This window comes from Miscanthus floridulus, chromosome 4 (genome assembly GCF_019320115.1).
Source record: "Miscanthus floridulus cultivar M001 chromosome 4, ASM1932011v1, whole genome shotgun sequence".
Lineage (NCBI taxonomy): Eukaryota > Viridiplantae > Streptophyta > Magnoliopsida > Poales > Poaceae > Miscanthus > Miscanthus floridulus.
In genome coordinates, this window is record NC_089583.1 from 69,805,918 (window position 1) to 69,830,655 (window position 24,738).

The following is a 24,738-nucleotide window of genomic DNA, read 5'->3' on the forward strand; positions in this document are numbered from 1 at the left end:
CAAATAAATGACTTTATAAGGGGATCAATTAAAATTTAAAGCACACAAGTAGAGGGAGCAAGCTCATAGACTTGTATGTTGTAATTGTATGTGCATTACATATATTTGCTTGCATGGCACAAGTTTTTAAATTCAAATATCCATGCTTGTATGGTGTATGCTAGATTGTAGAAAATGATTGATGCAGTGAAAACTAGCATGTATAGGATAGCTAGATATACTTTGATTTTAATTTTACAATTGATACTAGAGCCTTATTTCTAATGTTGATCTCACAAGGTATCTAGTGGTTGTAGTTTTTCAAGTGATATCTAGTAAATCGTGGTGTTAAGGATGGTGTTCAAATGACAACTCCGATTAGTATCACGCTTCAAAGGTCCATTCTTTACACCTTAGCATCATTTGGTAGCCATTACTTCTTCACACTTCCTAATACATGTATATGTGCAAGCTTTTAAATCCAAACTCTTAACACATATGTCGGGGGAGCTAATGCTACCAATTCGGGTTTATGAAACTTGTCCGTATCCTTTACACATGGTAAAATACTTGGGAAAGCAACATGAATCCAAAAAGCTTTTATTGAATATCTTTGAGAAGAGTTGTCATTAATTACCAAAAAGAGGGAGATTGAAAGCTCTAGTTAGGTTTTGAATAATTGATGAAATCCTATGACTAACCTTTGATCTAAGTGTGTGAATTAGATGAGGTAGTCCAATCCAAGTATTGGAGCTCGATAATGGTCTTGAAGAAGGTGATGGCCACAAATGAGATGATAAGTGCTCCAACTTGAAAAAGAAGAAAGAGGAAAACAAAAATCAAGAAGATCAAGGCAAAGGTATAAGATATGTTTTTGTTTTGGCACTTAAGACATCATAGATGGTGTAAGTGCATTTATGATCGATAGTCGTACTATAAACACTACATCATAGCCCAAAATTAACGTCACTTGGGGGTGGTTAAAAATGCCAATTTAACATCGGTAGGTTGAACGTTAAAGATATCTACGGATCGTCGGTCGTTATATCTCGTTTTAGCTACATACCGTCGGTCATTAATTCTATTTCAATTCAACGCTGGACGGTCAGGCGTTATATACTACTTTTAACGACCGGGCGTCGCCACAGATCGACTGCAATTGCGCGCTATAATTTGGGCCCTTCCTGCTTAACTTTTTTTTGAGCCCGCCTGTCAGAAAATTTTTTTTACAGCCCGCCATTCCAGCCCATCACCGCGCCTATCTCACCCCGACGTCGCCCAGTTCCCCACCCTCGTGCACTCTCACCCCGACGCCGCCCGCGGTTTCCTCGTAGAAAAAAAAAACGCGCCGCCGCCGCCTTCGTCCCTGCACGCGAGCCGCCCCCTGCGGCCTGCCTGCCGGCCTCGGCCTGCCGCCCCCGCCCTCAACGGTAGCCTACTCCGCGCGCTCAGCTAGCGGCCGGCGATCTCAGCTCGTCCTATCCGTGCACCCTGGGCGGCGGCGCGGCCTGGCGCGGCCCCAAGACGGCGACACGCACCTCGGGCGGTGGCGGCGCACTCATCCAGCTCGGCGCGTCCCCGGCCCCCTGGCGGCTGCGCATCTGGGCCCGAAGCTGCAACCCCTCTCCAGTAGGTTCTCCTTCCTCCCTAACCCTAATCCAATCGATTTGGATTTGATTTCAATCTCCATGCTGCAGATCCAGTGGAGATGGGGAGGAGGAGCAGATCTAATGATGATTTGGTGCCAGGGACCCCGTCTGCCTGTAGGGTTCTTGCGTTGACAGACTTATTTTCGATGCTTTCTTAACAGCAGCCTGTAGTAGTTGCACCGTCAATAGTCCAATTTGTCACATGTGCTAGTGTTATTTGATTGTGATGGGTGCCACTGCAAAAAAAATGTAGAAACGGTCATGATATGAATTTATGCCTCTTGCTTTTACATTTCGTTTAATTTCTGTGGGGCTATAGTTATCTAAGGTCCTTCAAATTGTGCCTCTTTTATGTATCACATGAATAATAAACTCAGTGTTGGTCACTGTTGTAGTAACAGTGGTTCTTGTTTGGCATATATCTGGTTGAGTGACTTGCACAGAGGAAGAAGTGCAATTTCTATCCGGTGATGTAGTAATTGTGTAATCTGATAATTGTCTATCTAGTTAGCTAATTTGCCCAGCTTAAAAATAGAAACTTATACTCTTTCTATCCTTTTTGTGTTACTTGCTAGTTTTGTGCACTTCTTATGTTATGCATTTATAGCAGTGTAGTGAGGGATTTACCAAACTTTTTCATTTGTTCTTCTGTATAAGCAATTCCAGTAGGTTCCTTCTAGTTGTAAAGTACTTCTAATATTTTCTATCTATCCATTTTCCAGATTAAGAAGGCTTTCCAGGCCGGGGACTTCTTGCTGCCTTGTGAAAACAAATAACCACTATTTAGAACTTGAAAGATGAAATCAGCAATCTCTAAAGCTCTATCTAACTCAGCCAACATTTTAGAACATTTGGACAGTGTTAGTGTAATTCAGCAGTGAAGTTAGATATATATTTTCTTAGAAGTGATTTTTTTATTTGTGCACTATTAAGACCTGTAATGAACTATGACTCTATGATCTGTGCCGGCGTGTTGCAGGCATGACCTTATTTATTATGCCCTGAGTTGCAAATCCAAATGAAGTGCAAGTTCTTCCTTTCTATACCTGACCCTCGAACCAAGGTTTGTGCTGAAACTATTTTTCTTTTTCAATGTCTTATGACAACCAAGCTCAATGACCCCATGAACATTTTTCTGTTATAAGCAGTCTAGTTGTGTTAGGAAAACTTGTACCCTTTAAATTTCCACCACGCCACCATGTCAATGTCCCATTAAAAAATGTTTTTCTGTCAATAAATCTGTACAGCTGCAGAATATAAACTAGTAGCTTTGTCATCAGAACTCTCAAGTAATCTTTGGGACACTACTGCTGGTTGCTTTGTCAACCATTTCTTGAGATGGGCAAATAGAAAGTGAGATGGCTGTCTTCTGAATTTTATTGAGACCAGAGAGAAGTCGTGAAGATGGTTGACTCATTTTTTATCTATATTTGCATGCTATACATAGAGTACAGTACTACACTTACAGGGAGAAAGTGTGAATTAGAGATTACATTTCAGTAGTACATGAATGGATGGAAATTAGGATAGATTAACAATTCAGTAGTTTTTTCATTGCTCATGATAGCCATGTCCTTCTATGTTCTGTGCTTAAAAACTTGTAAGAGATCTCTAACAGCACTGCAGCATGTCAGTACACCTGTAGATCATCTCGTCACCTCCTCATTAACTAAATCATGGATCTGTGAACTATGATAGCTTTTTTGATTCAAAGTACAGCATATGCATCATAACTGAAATTCCTACTTCCAATTGTGTAGGGAAATCTGAAATTAAAGCAAATCTGAAATGAGAATGAATTTTGATTCAATGAATACCATGTGTCATAGCTGAAATTGTAATGGGTTGAAACCAGTATCATAGTTTTTAAGGCGGTAAGGCGAGGTGCGGCGCTCCACCCCCTTCCAGACGCCTAGGCGAGTTAGGCGCGCGGCGAGGCGACGCCATACATATACTCTAACCTTCCATAGGACAGCACAAACATACACTTATACATACCTTTCTGCTGCCAATTCTGGAGCCCATGTAGCAGTGATCCTCTTGTTTCCGGTTGCCTTCTTCCATGTGCCATACAATCCCTAACAAGTTTCAACATGTGTGACTCATTAATATAATTATGTAACAGAAATAGTTTGTAATCAAATTAAATATGGATAGTGAAATACCTTTTGATGATATGAACTCTCTTTTCTTCTCCCAAACAGCAAGCTGCATATACAATAAGGAATTTAGCAATAGCAAGGAAATTTAGCAACAAAAGACACAAGCAAATATCAATATGTCATCATTACATCAGCCCATAAACTCAAATAAGAGTCTTAGTGGCATAGTTAGCCACATTACAAACATTCTAGAAATATAGATAAGAGTCTTAGTGGCATAGTTAGCCAAATTACAAGCGGTTCACAAATATAACTAGTGCAGATCTGAAATCTGCTAGCCATATGCTGCTAGCAGCCAACTCTCAACAGTCAATATCCGTCATCAAACTCATCAAGGATGTTTGGACCCTCCATGTTTTCGCCGCCATCGTTGGAGCCATTGGGATCCTGCTCACAATCACTCACATCAGCATCGTCATGTGGATCTTCCTCTTCCTCTTCTTCATTGGCCAAACCTAAGTCTTCTTCAAGTTCAGCCAACCTTGACTGTCCATTTCTTGCACGCTTGTTGCTGGCATTCCTTGGAAGATTGCGACCTCGCAGCGAGCTTGATGCACCAACAACTTCATCCACAAGTTCCCATGTAAGGCCATTACCATTGTCACCATTGTCACACCCACGGGACACCTTTAGGATGAACATAGGAGGAGTCAGCCCACTCATTGTCCCTAATCAAACTCCTCAATGACCAAAGGATAAAAATTTTCTCTTTTTTCTGACGCCTTAACTGAAACCTGGTCTTCATCTTCCGGTTGTAGGAAACAAACACAATGTCATTTAATCGCTTATGCAACAACCTATTTCTTTTCTTTGTATGCATCTACAAAAGAAGAATGGGAAAACAACAAATAAATGTGTCATTAATTGGCTAGCTGAGCACAAATCAATTAGAAGAAAACAATGACTAGTGAAGTTGGCATTACTCACAAACTCAAATGTACTCCAGTTTCTCTCACAACCAGAGGATGAAGCACAAAGACTAACAATGCGTCTAGCAAACCTTTGAAGTTCAATAGCACGACCACCATATGAACGCCACCAATCAACTATATTGTCAAATACAAACATATATTAGCATTTTGAGATGAAATATACTTGGCTACTTGCTAGAATTAAATTACACATACTAAAACCTGCTGAAATTATAAGAAAAACAACACGTACGAGGGTTCAAATTCTGTAGGTTTTGCTTGGCCATTTTGTTTGAGAATGCATCTCCTCTAATGCCTTCATAGTCCAAGGATTGAGCATCAATCTTGCTTCTAATTTCTTCATCCTCCACCATTCTTCCAAGCACATCAAGAAAACAGTCTCTTAACTGTCCCAACTAGTTGCATCATCATTAGCTTATATGAGAGAATGCAGTCTTCCTAGGTTCAAATACAATGCAGCCCCATACAAAGGATGGTCCATTTGTGTGACCCAACACTTCTCAATGATCTTAATGATATTCTTGAGCAAGGTTTTCTTGTTTTCAGTAGCAAAGCTAAGCTTGATCTTCTCTTTTGCATGATTCATTAGTGTTGCAACCTCTGGCATTGCAGGCCTCTCATCATCATCAACCACCCTAAGAACAATATGCAGAGGTGCTGAAGCTCTAAGGCAATCTTCAACTGAATTCCAAAATTTCATAGAGAGCACAGTGTTGTGCACTTCTTGACCGGCTGCAGTTTTTGCCAATTTGTTCCCCAACCATTCTTCACTAACAAATAAAGCCTTCAAAGCATCTCTGTGCTTGTGCAAACTTTTTAAAGTGAGGAAAGAGGTGGCAAATCGAGTGGCTGCAGGTCTCACAAGATCAGCCCCTGTCTTTTCTCTTGTCAAACTAAGAATTCTCCCATGCCTATAGATGAAAGTTGTGACACGTTTGGCTCTTGCAATGGGCTTCTTAAATTCCTTCAAGTTCCCTATCTCTTCCAGCATAAGATCCAAGCAGTGTGCAGCACATGGGCTCCAATACAGCGTAGAAATCCTTTCCATTAGAATTCTACCAGCTGCCTTGTAATTAGCCCCATTATCAGTGATAACTTGAACCACCTTGTCTTTCCCAATCTCCTCAATCTTTGCCTCCAATAAATCAGCAAGTATAAATGCATCATGTACCTCACTTGATGCATCAACAGACTCCAAGAAATAAGTCCCTGCAGGGACTGTTCACAAGGAAGTTGATCAAATGGTGGCCTCTCTATCAGTCCAGCCGTCTGACATAAGTGCGCAGCCATACATCTTCAGGCCTGCTCATGTTCCTCCCTCATAGAACTGGTCAATTTCACAGCATCCTTAAGCAATGGTTCACCTAACATATGGGGAGTAGGAGGCTTGTAACCTGAACCAAATTGTGCAGTTGCCTCAACTGCAATCTCAAACTGTCTTGCTGCTGCTGCATTAAATGGCACACCACCCTCATAGAACCACAAGGCCCACTGCTGATCCACATAGTGCTTCTCCTCTTTGGTCCTTATCTTGGCTGAATTGTTGGCTGAGAATATCCTTTACTCCTTTCATCAACAAGTTCTTCAGGTGTTTTTTGAAGCATCTCAACAATTGACTTGTTAACCTTTCAGCTTTGCCTTTGTATTGCTTGCTACAGTAGCCTTGAATAAATAATTTGCATGCCTTTGTTTAGCTGCAGTCCCTGAACTTGGTTGCACCTTGGAAGCTTGGGATTCTGTAGGTGCATTGTCTTCAGCTTGAACAGATTTAGCTCTAGCTGTTGGGGCTGCTACTGCATCTACCACCACCACATCTGTTGGTTCCTCGGGTGGCTCATCACCCTCTTCGTTGAACAATGGCCTTCTCCTCTTATTGGATTCCAAGTAATCTCTCATCTCCTTCCTAATGGCAGTGGTGGTCTTAGGACACATTTTTGCATCTCTATATCCACCTGCCAGATGCTGCTTCAACCTTTTTATCCCTCCAGAAACCTCAGTGTCACAAAGAGTACATGTCACCTTATCTGGCTTCTGAAGGTTTGCCCAATATCCATACTTCCAGCCTGGATCATTTGAGTTGGCCTTTCTTGCTTTGTCTACCTTAGGATCATAGTTCTCATTATTGACAGAAGGTGGACTTATGGTTGCCATTCTAGCATTAGAAAAAAAATTAGCAAGTTGGCAATGGCAAGTCTCAAAAAAAATACTAGCAGGACAATAGATAAAAAAAACTAGCAAACTGTACATATGGTTTCATCTATGAGCCTGTGAGCTATCCATTCCAACTATGCAGCAAAGTTCAGACATGCATTGCAGTTGTGTGGTATCAGTTCTAATCCTTTAGTTTGTCTGCACTTGTATTTTGGTAGATTTTGTGGCGGCACATGGGAATTAGAAACCTCCTATACAGTTTGTTTTACCGTTATCTTCAAAATTGTTTGTTCTTGCTGTAAGCTTCTAAACCGTCCAACTGTATATTCTTATCAGCTTGTCACTGTTATGCAGGCTCAAAAGGTTCTTGGAAACAAGTGGACTGAAATTGTAAAAGTTGTCTCTGGAAGGTGTGTTTTTCTTATTAGATTGCTGTTTATTGCAATTTGAAAAAAAGGATAAAATGAGATTTGTGAACTAAGGTTTATGGCTTATGTATTTTTGGGTTTGGCTACAACAGAACTGACAATGCAGTGAAGAATCGCTTTTCTACTCTGTGCAAAAGGAGGGCCAAGGATGAGGAGCTATACCAAGAAAATGGTGTGCCATGTTCCAACTCAAATGCAAAGAGGGTTCTCACAGAAACAGAAGGCTTGACACCAGGCGGAGTTGCCTCCTTGCTACATATTAAGCAGATGAGGTATGTAAAACACAAGCTGAACTTACATATTAAGCAGAGCAGAGTCGCGGAGCAGAGCAGAGCAGAAGCAGGACGACGCCTGGAGTCGGACTTGCGCAGACGGGCGGCCTCAGCAGCGGAGCAGAGTCACGCGGACGGGACGGGCAGCCTCAGCAGTCAGCAGCGGAGTAGAGGCGCGCGGACGGGACGGGCGGCCTCAGCAGTCAGCAGCGGAGCAGAGGCGCGTGGATGGGACGGGTGGCCTCAGCAGTGGAGCAGAGTCGCATGGATGTACTTGCGCGGGGGCAGTCGCCTGTGCCGCCGCCGCCGCCGTCGGATTTGAGGTGCATCGCCGCCCTCTCCTCTCTTCCTCCCTCTCCTTCCTTTCCCTCTCCTCTCTCGCTCTCTCAGACGCGATGGGGATTGGGAGCTTTGGCGGGAGGTGTAGTCGCGCCGCTCTTTTCCCGCCCGCTCGAGCGCGTGGCGCCGCTCTTTCCCCACGCCTTTTACGTCCGCGGTGTCCGCCTCAGCGAGAAGGACGCCGCACTCGAAAATCCGCTCGGACGACTAGTCATCGCCTAGGCAATGCCTTAAAAACTATGACTAGTATTATCTGCTGGCTGTTTGTGCTGCCTGTTAAACCATAGCTAAAATCATATAGAGTATTACTTGATGGTTGTTTGTGCATGGTGCTGGTGTTGGTGCCGCCTGCTAACCGGTGCCTTTTATGAAGTTTTAGGTTGTTTTTTTATGAATTTCAACTTTTATTTACAGGTGGTGGGAGGAAATAGCTAGAAGTAGACTGCAGCCAATGATTGGATGAAAGTGCTCATGACGACGTGTTTTGGACATCCTAGCTATAGATGAAAACTTTTGTTTGGACTTACTAGAGATGGATCATTTTGTAGAGTGGAAGCAAACTGAGACATGGGCTGTGGAACCGAATATCTCTAGTCTAGCATTTTGGCCAAACTTATTTCATCTTAGCTTTTGGTTGCCATGAATTATGTGTAAAATGGCATGACATATTATGATGGCTTTAATATAACTTGTGAGCATTGGTCCAGTTTATGTGTTTCATGATTGTATTGTTCGAATGTATGATATAGTTAGTGTTGATTGTATGGTTAACATATAAACAAGAAATGGTATTATATGTTTTTTTGTATGGATAGCGTTAGGCAGTTGGTCGCTATAAATATATATCATAAGACAGTGTGTCGTTATAAGTTTATAAAAGGCGGCAGTAAGTATGTCGTTATATCTTATACATAAAGTTAGACGGTCAGTCGTTAAAAGTACGTTGGACATTAAAAGTTTATAACAACGCCAGTATCAATGGTAGATATAAGTGTCGCTATAGATTTATAACGACCGACCGTAGGTCATTGAAATGGCTTATAACAACCCACCGTGTGGCGCTAAATCTGGGTTGTGGTATAGTGAAAGAGGGGAAATCTTTGGAGCGGTTATCGAGTGCCACTAGGTGACATGATTCTTGTATATGCATTTAGGGACCTAGTGTGCTAACATTTGACCCTTGAAAATTGCTTTAAAAAATGCTAACACACGAGCACACAAGTTCTTCACTTTGTGGTTAGCAACTTGAAAGCAAGGGTGAAGCGGTTGAGGAGATAGAAAATGAAAAGGAGAATGAGGTGAGAACCAAACCCGAAGGTTTAGGGGGTCCAGACCATCTCTGGATGGGTTCGGAACCTAACCCTAGGCTCATGGAGGACTGACAGCTGTTCCAGACCCTGCTTAGTAGGGGTTCTAGACCATCTTGGTTGGGTCAGGTTGGACTGAGCAGAGGAGGCTGAGAGCAGAGCTGAGCCACGAGTGCTCCAGACTTAGACGCATGGTGAGTTCGGACTTAGGCGCTTGGGTCCGGCTATGGCGGGAGCGAGCGAGGAGGTGAAGTGGCACGCGGAGGAGTTCTGGACCCACACTATGTGTGGTCCGAAAGCCAAGAGCGGACCGGGTCTAGAGCCAATTTGGCTCTCAGGATGCTTACTGGATCCTTCCGGACCCTGAGTGCGCATGGGTTCGGTTCTGTTGTTTGGGTCCAGTCCAAAGGTGCTGTGTGCGCACATGTTTGACCATTGGAGATGAGCAGACGATGTTGAATGGAGGGACTGGTGGTGCAATCCTGTGAACCTGACCCGTACTGTAGTGGTCTGGACCCTAGGTCCAGTTCCACGGTTCAGTTGCTCCAAGAGTGTAACGGCTAGTGGAGGTCTTGGACACCTTGGGCTCACCCTCTTGGACATTTTCACCTATGATACATCCTTCTGAACCTAAGCAAACATCTCCCACTCATCTCCATCATTGATTCATCATGATAGTGAGATTGTGAGTGATTCCAAGTGTATTTGCTTGAGTGATTGCATCTAGTGGCACTTGGGGATCGTTGTGGCTGTGGAGTTCTTGTTACTCTTGGTGGTTGCCGCTACCTAGACGGCTTGGAACAGCAAAGGAGCATCGACACAAGTTGATGATTGTTCGTGGCCATCTCCCGGTGATTGTGAGGGTCTTGTGCCTTTCCCGGTGGAGCGCCAAAGGCAACTCTAGTAAATTGCTCATGTCATTGAGTTACCTCACTTGTGGGTAGGTTCTTGCGGCACCATATGTTGCCTAGGTGTGTGATACCTATTAGCCGTCAAACCACCAAGTGTTGGTCGACACAATGACGACTAGCATGCCGGCAAGCACATGAACCCTAGGAGAAAAATCTTGTGCCCCTTGTGTGATTGGATTTCTCCTGGTGATTGGATTGCCTTCATATTGTGATTGGTCCATTCCTCGACATGGCAGTATAATCACCCTAATCACTCGCTTATATTTCTTACAAACTAGTTGCCAAGCTCTTTAGTGTAGTTAGTTTTTGAGAGCTTGTTAGTTTGGTTAGTGTGACTCTTTAGTTAGTCTTTGAGAGCACACTAGCTTAGTGAGTAGTGACTTAGCTTTTTTGTGTGCCTAGTGATCATAGCAACTAGAATTTTTGGGATAGGTGGTTTATAACCCTTGTAGAGCTAGAGCAAAATTGCATTACACCATTTGTTGTACTAAACAATTGCTCTAGTGCTTTGTAGAGTTTTTAAATAGGCTATTCACCCCCTAGCCATATTAGGACCATTCCACCGCGCCGTGGATGCCGTCGTGCTCGGGGTCTGCAATGAGGCGCTGCTCCCGGTGACCGACGAGCTCAGCTTCGCACGCCTTGCGTGGACACCATTGTGCTTAGGGTCTGCAACGGGGTGCTCTAGAGCATCGTGCACGCGCTACCTCCCACCGCCAACGCCCCTCAGGGCCATGTTTGAAAGCTCTAGTTTAGTTTTGGTGAATTGATAAAAACCCTATGTGCTAACCTATTGCTCTAAGTAATCATGAGATAGGGTAGCACATGTCAAGTGGTGGAGCAAATGATGATGATCATGAAGGGAGTGATGGCCATGGTGATCAAGTGCTTGGACTTAGAAATGGAGAAAGAGAAAAACAAAAAGCTCAAGGCAAAGGTGATATCCATAGGAGCTCTTTGTTTTGGTGATCGAGACACTTAGCGAGTGTGACCACATTTAGGATAGATAGTTGTACTATTAAGAGGGGTGAAACTCATATCGAAATGCAGTTATCAAAGTGCCACTAGATGTTCTAACTTATTGCATATGTATTTAGATTCAAGTGAGTGCTAACACCCTTGAAAATGTTTGTGAAAATATGCTAACATACATGCACAAGGTGATACACTTGGTGGTTAGCATATTTGAGCAAGGGTGGCGAAGCTTGAGTTGAGGTGGCGCTGTTTTTCATTGACCGGACGCTAGTCGTGTAGTGACCGGACTTGGCGTTGGGTGCGTCCGATCATCAGGGTAGTGAGGCGCATTGTCGGTTTGTTGATCGAACGCTGGCGTGAGGAGGTGATCGGACATGCCGCTTCTGTGTTCTGTCAACAATTGCGTATGGTGACGCAAGGCAAAGGAATTGTCCAGGAAAGATCGGACTTTGGACTGCATCCGGTCATGCTTCACCTAACATGTCCGGTCATGATTTTCCTTGTCTAGATGCTCTCTGGAAGTGATCGGACACGTAGTGGTGGAGCGTCTAGTCGTTTGTGTAGCGCGTCAGGTCTTGAAGTGCAGGAGGCGCGGGCACGTGAGAGCGGTCGCTATGAAGGCACGCCCGGTCGCTTGTGGGAGGTGTAGTCGCGCCGCTCTTTTCCCGCCCGCTCGAGCGCGTGGCGCCGCTCTTTCCCCACGCCTTTTACGTCCGCGGTGTCCGCCTCAGCGAGAAGGACGCCGCACTCGAAAATCCGCTCGGACGACTAGTCATCGCCTAGGCAATGCCTTAAAAACTATGACTAGTATTATCTGCTGGCTGTTTGTGCTGCCTGTTAAACCATAGCTAAAATCATATAGAGTATTACTTGATGGTTGTTTGTGCATGGTGCTGGTGTTGGTGCCGCCTGCTAACCGGTGCCTTTTATGAAGTTTTAGGTTGTTTTTTTATGAATTTCAACTTTTATTTACAGGTGGTGGGAGGAAATAGCTAGAAGTAGACTGCAGCCAATGATTGGATGAAAGTGCTCATGACGACGTGTTTTGGACATCCTAGCTATAGATGAAAACTTTTGTTTGGACTTACTAGAGATGGATCATTTTGTAGAGTGGAAGCAAACTGAGACATGGGCTGTGGAACCGAATATCTCTAGTCTAGCATTTTGGCCAAACTTATTTCATCTTAGCTTTTGGTTGCCATGAATTATGTGTAAAATGGCATGACATATTATGATGGCTTTAATATAACTTGTGAGCATTGGTCCAGTTTATGTGTTTCATGATTGTATTGTTCGAATGTATGATATAGTTAGTGTTGATTGTATGGTTAACATATAAACAAGAAATGGTATTATATGTTTTTTTTGTATGGATAGCGTTAGGCAGTTGGTCGCTATAAATATATATCATAAGACAGTGTGTCGTTATAAGTTTATAAAAGGCGGCAGTAAGTATGTCGTTATATCTTATACATAAAGTTAGACGGTCAGTCGTTAAAAGTACGTTGGACATTAAAAGTTTATAACAACGCCAGTATCAATGGTAGATATAAGTGTCGCTATAGATTTATAACGACCGACCGTAGGTCATTGAAATGGCTTATAACAACCCACCGTGTGGCGCTAAATCTGGGTTGTGGTATAGTGAAAGAGGGGAAATCTTTGGAGCGGTTATCGAGTGCCACTAGGTGACATGATTCTTGTATATGCATTTAGGGACCTAGTGTGCTAACATTTGACCCTTGAAAATTGCTTTAAAAAAATGCTAACACACGAGCACACAAGTTCTTCACTTTGTGGTTAGCAACTTGAAAGCAAGGGTGAAGCGGTTGAGGAGATAGAAAATGAAAAGGAGAATGAGGTGAGAACCAAACCCGAAGGTTTAGGGGGTCCAGACCATCTCTGGATGGGTTCGGAACCTAACCCTAGGCTCATGGAGGACTGACAGCTGTTCCAGACCCTGCTTAGTAGGGGTTCTAGACCATCTTGGTTGGGTCAGGTTGGACTGAGCAGAGGAGGCTGAGAGCAGAGCTGAGCCACGAGTGCTCCAGACTTAGACGCATGGTGAGTTCGGACTTAGGCGCTTGGGTCCGGCTATGGCGGGAGCGAGCGAGGAGGTGAAGTGGCACGCGGAGGAGTTCTGGACCCACACTATGTGTGGTCCGAAAGCCAAGAGCGGACCGGGTCTAGAGCCAATTTGGCTCTCAGGATGCTTACTGGATCCTTCCGGACCCTGAGTGCGCATGGGTTCGGTTCTGTTGTTTGGGTCCAGTCCAAAGGTGCTGTGTGCGCACATGTTTGACCATTGGAGATGAGCAGACGATGTTGAATGGAGGGACTGGTGGTGCAATCCTGTGAACCTGACCCGTACTGTAGTGGTCTGGACCCTAGGTCCAGTTCCACGGTTCAGTTGCTCCAAGAGTGTAACGGCTAGTGGAGGTCTTGGACACCTTGGGCTCACCCTCTTGGACATTTTCACCTATGATACATCCTTCTGAACCTAAGCAAACATCTCCCACTCATCTCCATCATTGATTCATCATGATAGTGAGATTGTGAGTGATTCCAAGTGTATTTGCTTGAGTGATTGCATCTAGTGGCACTTGGGGATCGTTGTGGCTGTGGAGTTCTTGTTACTCTTGGTGGTTGCCGCTACCTAGACGGCTTGGAACAGCAAAGGAGCATCGACACAAGTTGATGATTGTTCGTGGCCATCTCCCGGTGATTGTGAGGGTCTTGTGCCTTTCCCGGTGGAGCGCCAAAGGCAACTCTAGTAAATTGCTCATGTCATTGAGTTACCTCACTTGTGGGTAGGTTCTTGCGGCACCATATGTTGCCTAGGTGTGTGATACCTATTAGCCGTCAAACCACCAAGTGTTGGTCGACACAATGACGACTAGCATGCCGGCAAGCACATGAACCCTAGGAGAAAAATCTTGTGCCCCTTGTGTGATTGGATTTCTCCTGGTGATTGGATTGCCTTCATATTGTGATTGGTCCATTCCTCGACATGGCAGTATAATCACCCTAATCACTCGCTTATATTTCTTACAAACTAGTTGCCAAGCTCTTTAGTGTAGTTAGTTTTTGAGAGCTTGTTAGTTTGGTTAGTGTGACTCTTTAGTTAGTCTTTGAGAGCACACTAGCTTAGTGAGTAGTGACTTAGCTTTTTTGTGTGCCTAGTGATCATAGCAACTAGAATTTTTGGGATAGGTGGTTTATAACCCTTGTAGAGCTAGAGCAAAATTGCATTACACCATTTGTTGTACTAAACAATTGCTCTAGTGCTTTGTAGAGTTTTTAAATAGGCTATTCACCCCCTAGCCATATTAGGACCATTCCACCGCGCCGTGGATGCCGTCGTGCTCGGGGTCTGCAATGAGGCGCTGCTCCCGGTGACCGACGAGCTCAGCTTCGCACGCCTTGCGTGGACACCATTGTGCTTAGGGTCTGCAACGGGGTGCTCTAGAGCATCGTGCACGCGCTACCTCCCACCGCCAACGCCCCTCAGGGCCATGTTTGAAAGCTCTAGTTTAGTTTTGGTGAATTGATAAAAACCCTATGTGCTAACCTATTGCTCTAAGTAATCATGAGATAGGGTAGCACATGTCAAGTGGTGGAGCAAATGATGATGATCATGAAGGGAGTGATGGCCATGGTGATCAAGTGCTTGGACTTAGAAATGGAGAAAGAGAAAAACAAAAAGCTCAAGGCAAAGGTGATATCCATAGGAGCTCTTTGTTTTGGTGATCGAGACACTTAGCGAGTGTGACCACATTTAGGATAGATAGTTGTACTATTAAGAGGGGTGAAACTCATATCGAAATGCAGTTATCAAAGTGCCACTAGATGTTCTAACTTATTGCATATGTATTTAGATTCAAGTGAGTGCTAACACCCTTGAAAATGTTTGTGAAAATATGCTAACATACATGCACAAGGTGATACACTTGGTGGTTAGCATATTTGAGCAAGGGTGGCGAAGCTTGAGTTGAGGTGGCGCTGTTTTTCATTGACCGGACGCTAGTCGTGTAGTGACCGGACTTGGCGTTGGGTGCGTCCGATCATCAGGGTAGTGAGGCGCATTGTCGGTTTGTTGATCGAACGCTGGCGTGAGGAGGTGATCGGACATGCCGCTTCTGTGTTCTGTCAACAATTGCGTATGGTGACGCAAGGCAAAGGAATTGTCCAGGAAAGATCGGACTTTGGACTGCATCCGGTCATGCTTCACCTAACATGTCCGGTCATGATTTTCCTTGTCTAGATGCTCTCTGGAAGTGATCGGACACGTAGTGGTGGAGCGTCTAGTCGTTTGTGTAGCGCGTCAGGTCTTGAAGTGCAGGAGGCGCGGGCACGTGAGAGCGGTCGCTATGAAGGCACGCCCGGTCGCTTGTGTGCTGCGTTCGGTCGCTACTTAAGTGTGGCACGGGCGCAGTCGACCGTTGAAATCAGGCGGCATAGGTTTGAAGCCAGAGCCACATGGTGCTCATCAGGCGACCGAACGCTAGAGGCATGCCTCCTGTCACTCTTGACCGGTGCGTCCATTTAGCCCATAGTAAGGTACTATAGTGGATTGCTCATGGCTTGTGGATCCTCATCTTGTGTTGGTTGTGCGGCACCCGATTGCGGGTTAGATGTGTGATGCCTATAAGCGCATGAACCTCCACATGAGTGAATCGCCACAACAGAGACTAGCTTGCTGGCAAGCAAGTGAACCTCAGTGAAAAATCATTGTGTCATCTTGTCTCCGAGGATTTCATTGGTATTCATTGTGATTGATTGTCTGTCGCTTGCCATGTCGATATATCTTCACTACCTTACCATTATACTTACATTTCTAGTGTAGCTAAGCTCTTTAGTGTAATTAGTTTTGAGAGCTAGCTTGTGTCTTGTAATAGGAGCAGGGATCCTGATCTTTCGTCAGGTAGTGGTAACTATCGTTGTGGCGGAGAATGACACACCGATCCAGCTTCAAATCAAAAGATCGAACCCTGCAATCTTAGTACCACAACTCCTCTGGTTATCAACCGAGACATGAATCCAGTTGACCTCGCCAAGAAGGCTAATCTCTGCCTACGCAACGAAGAACACAAGCAAGAACAAGAAAGAAAGCAACCAAATTGCAGATGAATGATTAATCTTACAAAGTTGGGGTCTCACAAACTGATGAACGTCAAAACTGTTCTTAACAGATTAATCTAAGCAAAACCCAAAACCTAATGATGGCAGTGACGTATGATTATAAAGGTCTTAGGGTCGTCACCTACCCTAGACGCGTCCCCTAATGGGCCCAAACACGATACACGGTCCAACGGACCAAAAGACGGTGTTGCAGCACCCTGGCAGATTCTGGATGCTGACTTGTTTCAACGATTTCCATTGATTCTGTAGGTATTTTGATGTGAGACCACTTGGATTGGCTTCCTTATCAAATTAGCTTTCCAATCATATGTGGATCGTCGAAAACGGAGTCCGGATGCGTCCTGGGTGACCAGTTTAAGGCAGACTGGTCCTAGAGGCTGAGGCTGACTCGAAATCATGTTGGACCGGGCCTCCGGTTTTTGTTGAACGTCCTTGCTGGTCATCAATGCCTCCACCTCTTCCTCTAAGTCCCTCATGACCCTCTCCAATGTTCCTAAGCAAGATAACATCATTAGGTAGTAGTCTATTCTCAAAAGTATGAAAATGATCGCTTAAGAACGAGCTCACCTCTAAATTGAGTTGACGCATTCGAGCCCGGGTCATTGGACCTTGCATGACGGTGAGTGATGTCCTCATCATCTTGTCTAGTGGTTAGTGAGGCTCTTTTGTTAGTCTTTGAGAGCTCACTAACTTAGTGGTAGTGACTTAGCCTCTTGTGTGTTATAGAGATCATAGACAACTAGAACTTTGGATAGGAGGCTTGCATTTTTTAGTAGGCTAGCGCAACACTCGCTTCGCTTCTTAATTGTCTAACCACTTGACTTAAGTGTTGTAGAAATTTTTATAGGCTATTCACCCCCCTCTAGCCATTAGGACCTTTTAAGTGGTATTAGATCCGCAGTCATCGTGATTTAAGGCTTAACAACCTTCGGTGTCAAAATGGCTCAAATCAACAACACCAATAGGACGATAGAGGTGTGCCTCTGGTCACTCTTGACTGACGCATCCATTTAGCCCACGGTAAGGTACTCTAGTGGATTGTTCGTGACTTGTGGATTCTCATCTTGTGTTGGTTGTGCGGCACCTGATTATGGGTTAGGCGTGTGATGCCTATAGCGCGTGAATCTCTACATGAGTGAATCGCCACAATGAAGACTAGCTTGCCGGCAAGCAAGTGAACCTTGGTGAAAAATCATTATGTCATCTTGTCTCTGAGGATTTCATTGGTATTCATTGTGATTGATTGTCTGTCGCTTGCCATGTCGGTATATCTTCACTACCTTACCATTGTACTTACATTCCTAGTGTAGCTAAGCTCTTTAGTGTAATTAGTTTTGAGAGCTAGCTTGTGTCTTGTCTAGTGGTTAGTGAGGCTCTTTAGTTAGTCTTTGAGAGCTCACTAACTTAATGGTAGTGACTTAGCCTCTTATGTGTTATAGAGATCATAGACAACTAGAACTATGGATAGGAGGCTTGTATTTTTTATAGGCTATTCACCCCCCTCTAGCCATTAGGACCTTTCATGTGGTATCAGAGCCGTGGTCACCGTGATTTGAGGCTTAACAGCCTTTGGTGTCAAAATGGCTCAAACCAACAACACCAAGAAGCTACTCTAATTTGATGGCTCCAATTATCCTTATTGGAAGGCTAAGATGACAACATACATTAAGTCAATCAATAGAAAGGTATGGAAGGTGGTGGAGACCAAGATTGAGGATAGCAAATCTCGAAGCTTCCTCTACGGTCGAAGAAGTGCTTCTCCAAAACAATGACATTGCTTTTAGTACCATTCATGATGCATTGGATGAGAGGATATTTGAGCAAATAAAAAATATTGAGATGGCTCATGAGGCATGGAAGAAGTTAGAGGAGTCATTTAAGGGCACACAAACGGTGAAGGGTGCTAAGGCATATATCCTCAAGGAGAAGTTTGCTAGCTTCAAGATGAAGGATGATGAGAGTGTACCGGAGATGTTTCATAGGCTCTAAGTGCTAGTGAATGATCTCAAAGCACTTTGAGAAGAAGTGAAGGACAATGACTTTTCTCATAAGTTCTTGAGATGTCTACCCTCTAGATTTGGCACATTGGTTACTATTCTAGTGAGGAGTGGTTTGAACACCATGACACCAAACCAAGTATTAGGAGATATGATGATCGATGATACATATAGAGATCATTATGAGAAGGAAGAGAAGAAGGAGAAGAAAAGATGAAAAGAAGGATGAGAAGAAGAAGAGTGTGGCATTCAAGGCCACATCATCCAAGGGCAAGGCAAAGCAAGATTCATCAAGTGAAGATGAAGACTCATGCTTTGATGAGTTTGATGATGAGAAGCTCTTTGTGAAGAGATTTGGTAAGTTCATGGCGAAGAAGGGCTATCGTGCAAGAAGGAAGAAGTCATCATCCAAGAGTAAGGATGAAGCAAGGAGGTGCTTCAAGTGTAGTAGCAAAGATCATCTTGTTGCTCAATGCCCCTACAATAGCCAGAATGAAGATGATGACAAGAAGGGCAAGAAGAAGGACAAGAAGGAGAAGAAGGATAAGATGATCTTCAAGAAGAAGAAGAAGGGTGGTTCATATGTGGTCACTTGGGATAGTAATGCTTCCTCAAGTGATGATTATGATAGTGATGATGACAAGACCACCAAGAAGAAGGCTCTTGCAAGCATTGCCATAATAAGAAGCCTTCTCTCTTCGACACTCCATTAACTTGCTTCATGACTAAGGCCACTAAGGTACAAACTTGTAATGACGGATATGATGAGGAACATGATAATGAAAGTGAAAGTGATGATGATGATGAACCCACTAAAGATGAACTAATTGACATGTTGGAAGATTCTAAAGAACATTTTGACATTAAGAGAAAGGAATGCAAAGACTTGCGTAAGGAACTAAAAGCCCTTAAGGAAGCCTTTGATGAGCTCAATGCATCTCATGAGAGGCTAGAGGAATCCCATGAGAAGCTTGGCAAGGCTCACAAGAAGCTTAAAAAAGCTCATTCCTCTCTACTTGATGAGCAGAAGGAGAAGGAGCATGTTGTAACATGTGACAAAGGCTTAACATGTGACTTCATTGATGAACCATTCTATAAGCCTATTGTTGTTGCTTCCACTAACCCTTCATGTAGCTCATCATCCACTTTCACCACATCTAGTTGTGATGGTTTCACTTGTGATGCCTCACTAATGGTTGAGAATGGGACCCTCAAGAAGGAGGTCAATGAGCTCACTCGTGCCTTAGGCAATGCCTATGGTGATGAGGCTCGTTTGCTAAAGTGCTTGGGTAGCCAAAGATTTTCTCTCAAAAATAGGGATTGGGCTATACCACCAAGAAGGACAAGGTGGCCTTCGCTCCTTATAAGACTAGTTTTATGAAGAATAATAGTCGGTTTTATAATAGATGCAAGCAAGTTAGGCATATAGAGTAATATTGCAAGAATAAGAACAAGCAAACAAATGTATCCTCAATTAAGTTTGGTTCTTGTTATTTGCTCACCAAGGGTGTTAATGGGGTGCATGCTAAGTTTGTTGGTACTCCAATTGTGGGCTCAAAGAAGAAAGCCATTTGGGTGCCAAAGAGCTTAGTCACTAACCTTCAAGGACCCAAGCAAGTTTGGGTACCTAAAAAGAATTGATCTTCTTTTGTAGGTCAATTACAAAGCTGGAGGAAGGCATTGGGTTTTTGATAGCGGGTGCACTCAACACATGACCGGTGATGCAAGAATGTTCAACTCAATCAACACCAATGATAGCAATGGTTATGATAGTATCACATTTGGTGACAATGGCAAAGGCAAGGTCAAAGGGCTTGGTAAGATTGTAATATCCAATGACTTGAGCACATCTAATGTGTTGCTAGTAGAGAGCTTGAACTTTAATTTACTATCTATGGCTCAATTGTGTAATCTTAGATTCAAATGCATATTTGGAGTAGATGATATAGAGATCATAAGTGTAGATGGCTCTAATTTGATCTTTAAAGGGTTTAGATATGAGAATCTATACTTGGTTTATTTCAATGCTAGTGAAGCTCAATTGACAACATGCTTGTTCACTAAGTCTAGTATGGGCTCGTTATGGCATAGAAGGCTTGGTCATATTGGAATGAAACAATTGAATAGATTGATTAAACATGATCTAGTTAGAGGCTTAAAAGATGTGGTATTTGAGAAGGACAAACTTTGTAGCTCTTGTCAAGTCAGGCAAATAAGTTGGAAACACCCATCCTATGAAGAGCATAATGAGCACTAGCAAAGCATTTGAGTTATTGCACATAGATTTGGATTGGGCCAACACAATACACTAGCATCGGTGGAAATAAGTATGGCTTTATGATAGTGAATGACTATACTAGATACACTTAGACATTCTTTCTAGTGGACAAAAGTGATGTATTTACAACTTTCAAATCATTTGTCAAGGGCATACACAATGAATTTCAAACAACCATCAAGAGAGTTAGAAGTGACAATGGTAGTGAGTTCAAGAACACTAGAATTGATGAGTTGTGTGATGAGTTTAGAATTAGACATCAATTCTCGGCCTAAGTATACTCCATAATCAAATAGCCTTGTTGAGAGGAAAAATAGAACACTCATTGATATGGCAAGGTCTGTGCTTAGTGAGTACAATGTGAGTCAATCCTTTTGGGCCGAAGCAATCAACATGGCTTACTATTGTAGCAACCGACTCTATTGTCACCCATTAAAAGAGAAGACACCTTATGAGCTCTTGAATGGTAGAAAACCCAACATTGCATATTTTTGGGTCTTTGGTTATAAATGCTATATATTGAAGAAAGGCACTATATTGAGCAAGTTTGACAAACATGTGATGAAGGATTCTTGCTTGGATATTCAACCACTAGCAAAGCATATAGAGTTTGGAATTTGGCAAGTGGTACTCTTGAAGAAGTTCATGATGTTGAATTTGATGAAACCAAGGGTTCTCAAGATGAGAATGAGAATCCTAAAGATGTTAGAGGCATTCAACTTTCAAATGTTATGAAGAACATGGATATTGATGCATTGAGGCCTAGGCAAGTGAATAATGAAGAAAATAATCAAGTACAAGTGCTCTCTAACTCAAATGTGCAAGATGATACATATCAAGCAAGCACAAGTGGCTCTCATGACAATATGCAAGATTGTGTGGCTAGCTCATCATCTCAACCTAATGATCAAAGCAAGTGCAAGCAATCAAGTTCCAATACTCCAACCAACTAATATTGCAAGAGATCATCCATTGGACACTATAATTAGAGATATTTCTAGGGGTGTACAAACAAGATCAAGACTAGCTTTATTTTATGAGCATTTCTCATTTATGTCATCCATTGAACCAAAAAAGATAGAAGAAGCACCGATGGATGTTGATTGGGTGAATGCAATGCATGAAGAATTGAACAACTTCACTTGAAATCAAGTATGGGAGTTAGTTGAGAGACCAAAGAACCATAATGTGTTTGGAACCAAATGGATCTATAGAAACAAGCAAGATCAAGATAGGATAGTAGTAAGGAACAAAACAAGATGGGTAGCACAAGGTCACACACAAGTGGAAGGTCTTGACTTTGGAGAAACATATGCGACGGTTGCTAGATTGGAAGCAATTAGAATCTTGCTAGCCTATGCTTGTGCCCACAACATCAAGCTCTATCAAATGGATGTCAAGAGTGCATTTCTCAATGGCTACATCAATGAAGAAGTATCTGTTGAGCAACCTCCTGGTTTTGAAGATGATAAGAAGCCAACCATGTGTACAAGTTGAAGAAGGCATTGTATGTTTTGAAGCAAGCACCTAGGGCATGGTATAAGAGGTTGAGAGATTTCCTCCTCTCCAAGGGGTTCATTATGGGCAAGGTTGACACCACTCTTTTTACCAAGAAGATTGAAAAAGATTTGTTTGTGTTACAAATATATGTTGATGACATTATCTTTGGATCAACCAATCAAGACTTTTGTGAAGAGTTTGGAAGAATGATGGCTAATGAGTTTGAGATGTTCATGACTGGAGAGTTTAGTTACTTCCTTGGTCTTCATATCAAGCAATTAAAGAATGGTACATTTGTAAGTCAAGGCAAGTACATCAAAGACATACTCAAGAAGTTTGGCATGAATGAAGCAAAGGCCATTAGTACACTAATGGAAACATATGGCAATTTGGATAGTGATGCATGTGGCAACATGGTGGATCAAAAGTTGTATCACTCTATGATTGGAAGCCTACTCTATGTGACTACATCAAGGTCGAATGCCATGTTTAGTGTGTGTATGTGTGCAAGATTTCAAGCCTCACCAAGATAAAGTCATTTGAAGGCAACAAAGAGAATATTGAGGTACTTGAAGCATACACAAAATGTTAGTTTGTGGTATTCCAAAGGAGCAAAGTTTGAGCTAGTTGGTTATTCCGACTCGGATTATGCGGGATACAAGGTTGAAAGGAAGAGCACCTCGGGCACTTGTCAATTGTTTGGAAGATCACTTGTTTCATGGTCATCAAAGAAGCAAGATAGTGTTGCATTATCAACCGCCAAAGCCGAATACATATCAGCCGTTAGTTGTTGTGCACAAATTCTTTAGATGAAGGCCACCTTGAATGACTTTGGAATCAAGTTCAAGAAAGTGCCATTGCTATGTGACAATGAGAGTTCAATCAAGTTAACCAACAATCCGGTTCAACATGCAAGAACAAAGTACATTGATGTCCGCCACCATTTCATAAGAGATAATCAACAAAAAGGAGATATTTCAATTGAGAGTGTAGGCACCGAAGATCAACTTACTGATATATTCACCAAGCCATTAGATGAGAAAAGGTTTTCCAAGCTAAGGAATAAATTAAACATATTGGATTTCTCAAATATGTGTTGATGCACCCTCACTTATATGACATGTCTCTCCTTCGAGCAATCCAAGGTAAAAGTTGATTGGCATGCATACATCCTTTGCTTAGGACAGGTTTAGTGCATCTAGTCATTCCTCATATTTTATAGGCTCATTAATGAAAATCAAATGAATTTGATGCTTGTATGGTACCACTATTGCTTCTATGCTTGACTTGATCTAGTGGTAGCATATGACATATTTGTGGGTTTGGGAACCTAGTGTTTAATCTAGAAAATGAACTATAAGTGTTTAACTCAACATGGTCAAGATAACCCTTGAAAGGAGGTGTGAAGAAGCTTATCCTTGAATCAAACCGAGTTAAATATCTTTGGCAAGTGTTCTAGATTAGACTAAATTTGGGGAAATGATCCTCACCCCATTGATTGACATTGATAATCTTAACCTATATAAAATTAAACCTTTGTGGTCATTGATGACAAAGGGGGAGAAGTAATTCACAAAGATAGGGGGAGAGAAACAAAAATAAGGATAAGATGGCAAAAGAGGAGAAATATGAACAAAGATAAGGATAAGATGACAAAGGGAAGAAATATGAAAGTAAGGGGATCAATTAAAATTTTAGAATACAAGTAGGGGGAGCAAGCTCATAAATTTGATTGATGCATTTGAATGTGCATTTCATATGTTTGCTTGCATGGCACAAGTTCTAAATTCAAAACCTCATGCTTGTGTGGTGTATGCTAATTGTAGGTTGGATTGATGAAATGAAAAACTAACATGCATAGGTGGTAGTTAGATATGTCTTGCTTTATTTTCACAAGTGATACTAGAGTCTTACATATAATGTTGATCTCACGTGGTATCTAGTGTTTGTGTTTTGCAAGTAATTCCAAGTGGTATCTAACTAACCATAGTGCTAAGGATGGTATATTTGGTGCACTTCGATTGGTATCACGCTTCAAAGGTCCATCTCTTATACCTTAGCATCATTTGGTAGACATTAGTCTCCCACAACTCAAATTCATGCATGTGTGTAAGCTTCATTCCAAACTTTTAGCACATATATAGCGGGAGCTAATGCTACCAATTCAGGTTCATGAAACTTATCCAAATCTTTTACACATGGTAAATATGCTTGGACAAGCAACATGGATTCAAATGAATTTTAGTTCATATCTTTGTGAAAGGGTTGTCATCAATTACCAAAAAGGGAAGATTGAGAGCACTAGTTTACTAGTTTGGTTTTGGTGAATTGATGAAACCCTAGGTGCTAACCCGTTGCTCTAAGTGATCATGAGATAGGGTAGCACATTCCAAGTGGTGGAGCAAATGATGATGATCATGAAGGGAGTGATGGTCATGGTGATCAAGTGCTTGGACTTAGAAATAGGGAAAGAGAAAAACAAAAAGCTCAAGGCAAAGGTGATATCTATAGGAGCTCTTTGTTTTGGTGATCGAGACACTTAGCGAGTATGATCACATTTAGGACAGATAGTCATACTATTAAGAGGGGTGAAACTCGTATAGAAGTACGGTTACCAAAGTGCTACTAGATGTTCTAACTCATTGCATATGCATTTAGATTCTAGTGAGTGCTAACACCCTTGAAAATGTTCATGAAAATATGCTAACACACGTGC

The 24,738-nt window shown here is 42.7% G+C and overlaps 1 protein-coding gene across 2 annotated transcripts; it reads left to right on the plus strand.

Moving 5' to 3' along the window:
• Positions 1-1,229: 1,229 nt before the first annotated feature.
• Positions 1,230-20,112, plus strand: LOC136551666 (transcription factor MYB88-like). 2 transcript variants are annotated; one of them, XM_066543213.1, is made up of 6 exons: positions 1,230-1,608; positions 1,677-1,742; positions 2,351-2,691; positions 7,228-7,283; positions 7,394-7,573; positions 19,899-20,112. In XM_066543213.1, exons 3-6 carry the CDS (start codon positions 2,647-2,649, stop codon positions 19,957-19,959), a joined length of 342 nt encoding a protein of 113 aa, XP_066399310.1. In that variant the 5' UTR covers positions 1,230-1,608; positions 1,677-1,742; positions 2,351-2,646; the 3' UTR covers positions 19,960-20,112. The 2 variants fall into 2 exon arrangements, 1 of the variants encoding a protein (XP_066399310.1); XR_010782653.1 differs by lacking the exons at positions 7,228-7,283; positions 7,394-7,573; positions 19,899-20,112 and adding an exon at positions 5,335-5,349 and having other exon boundaries at positions 1,233-1,608.
• The last annotated feature ends 4,626 nt before the right edge of the window (positions 20,113-24,738 follow it).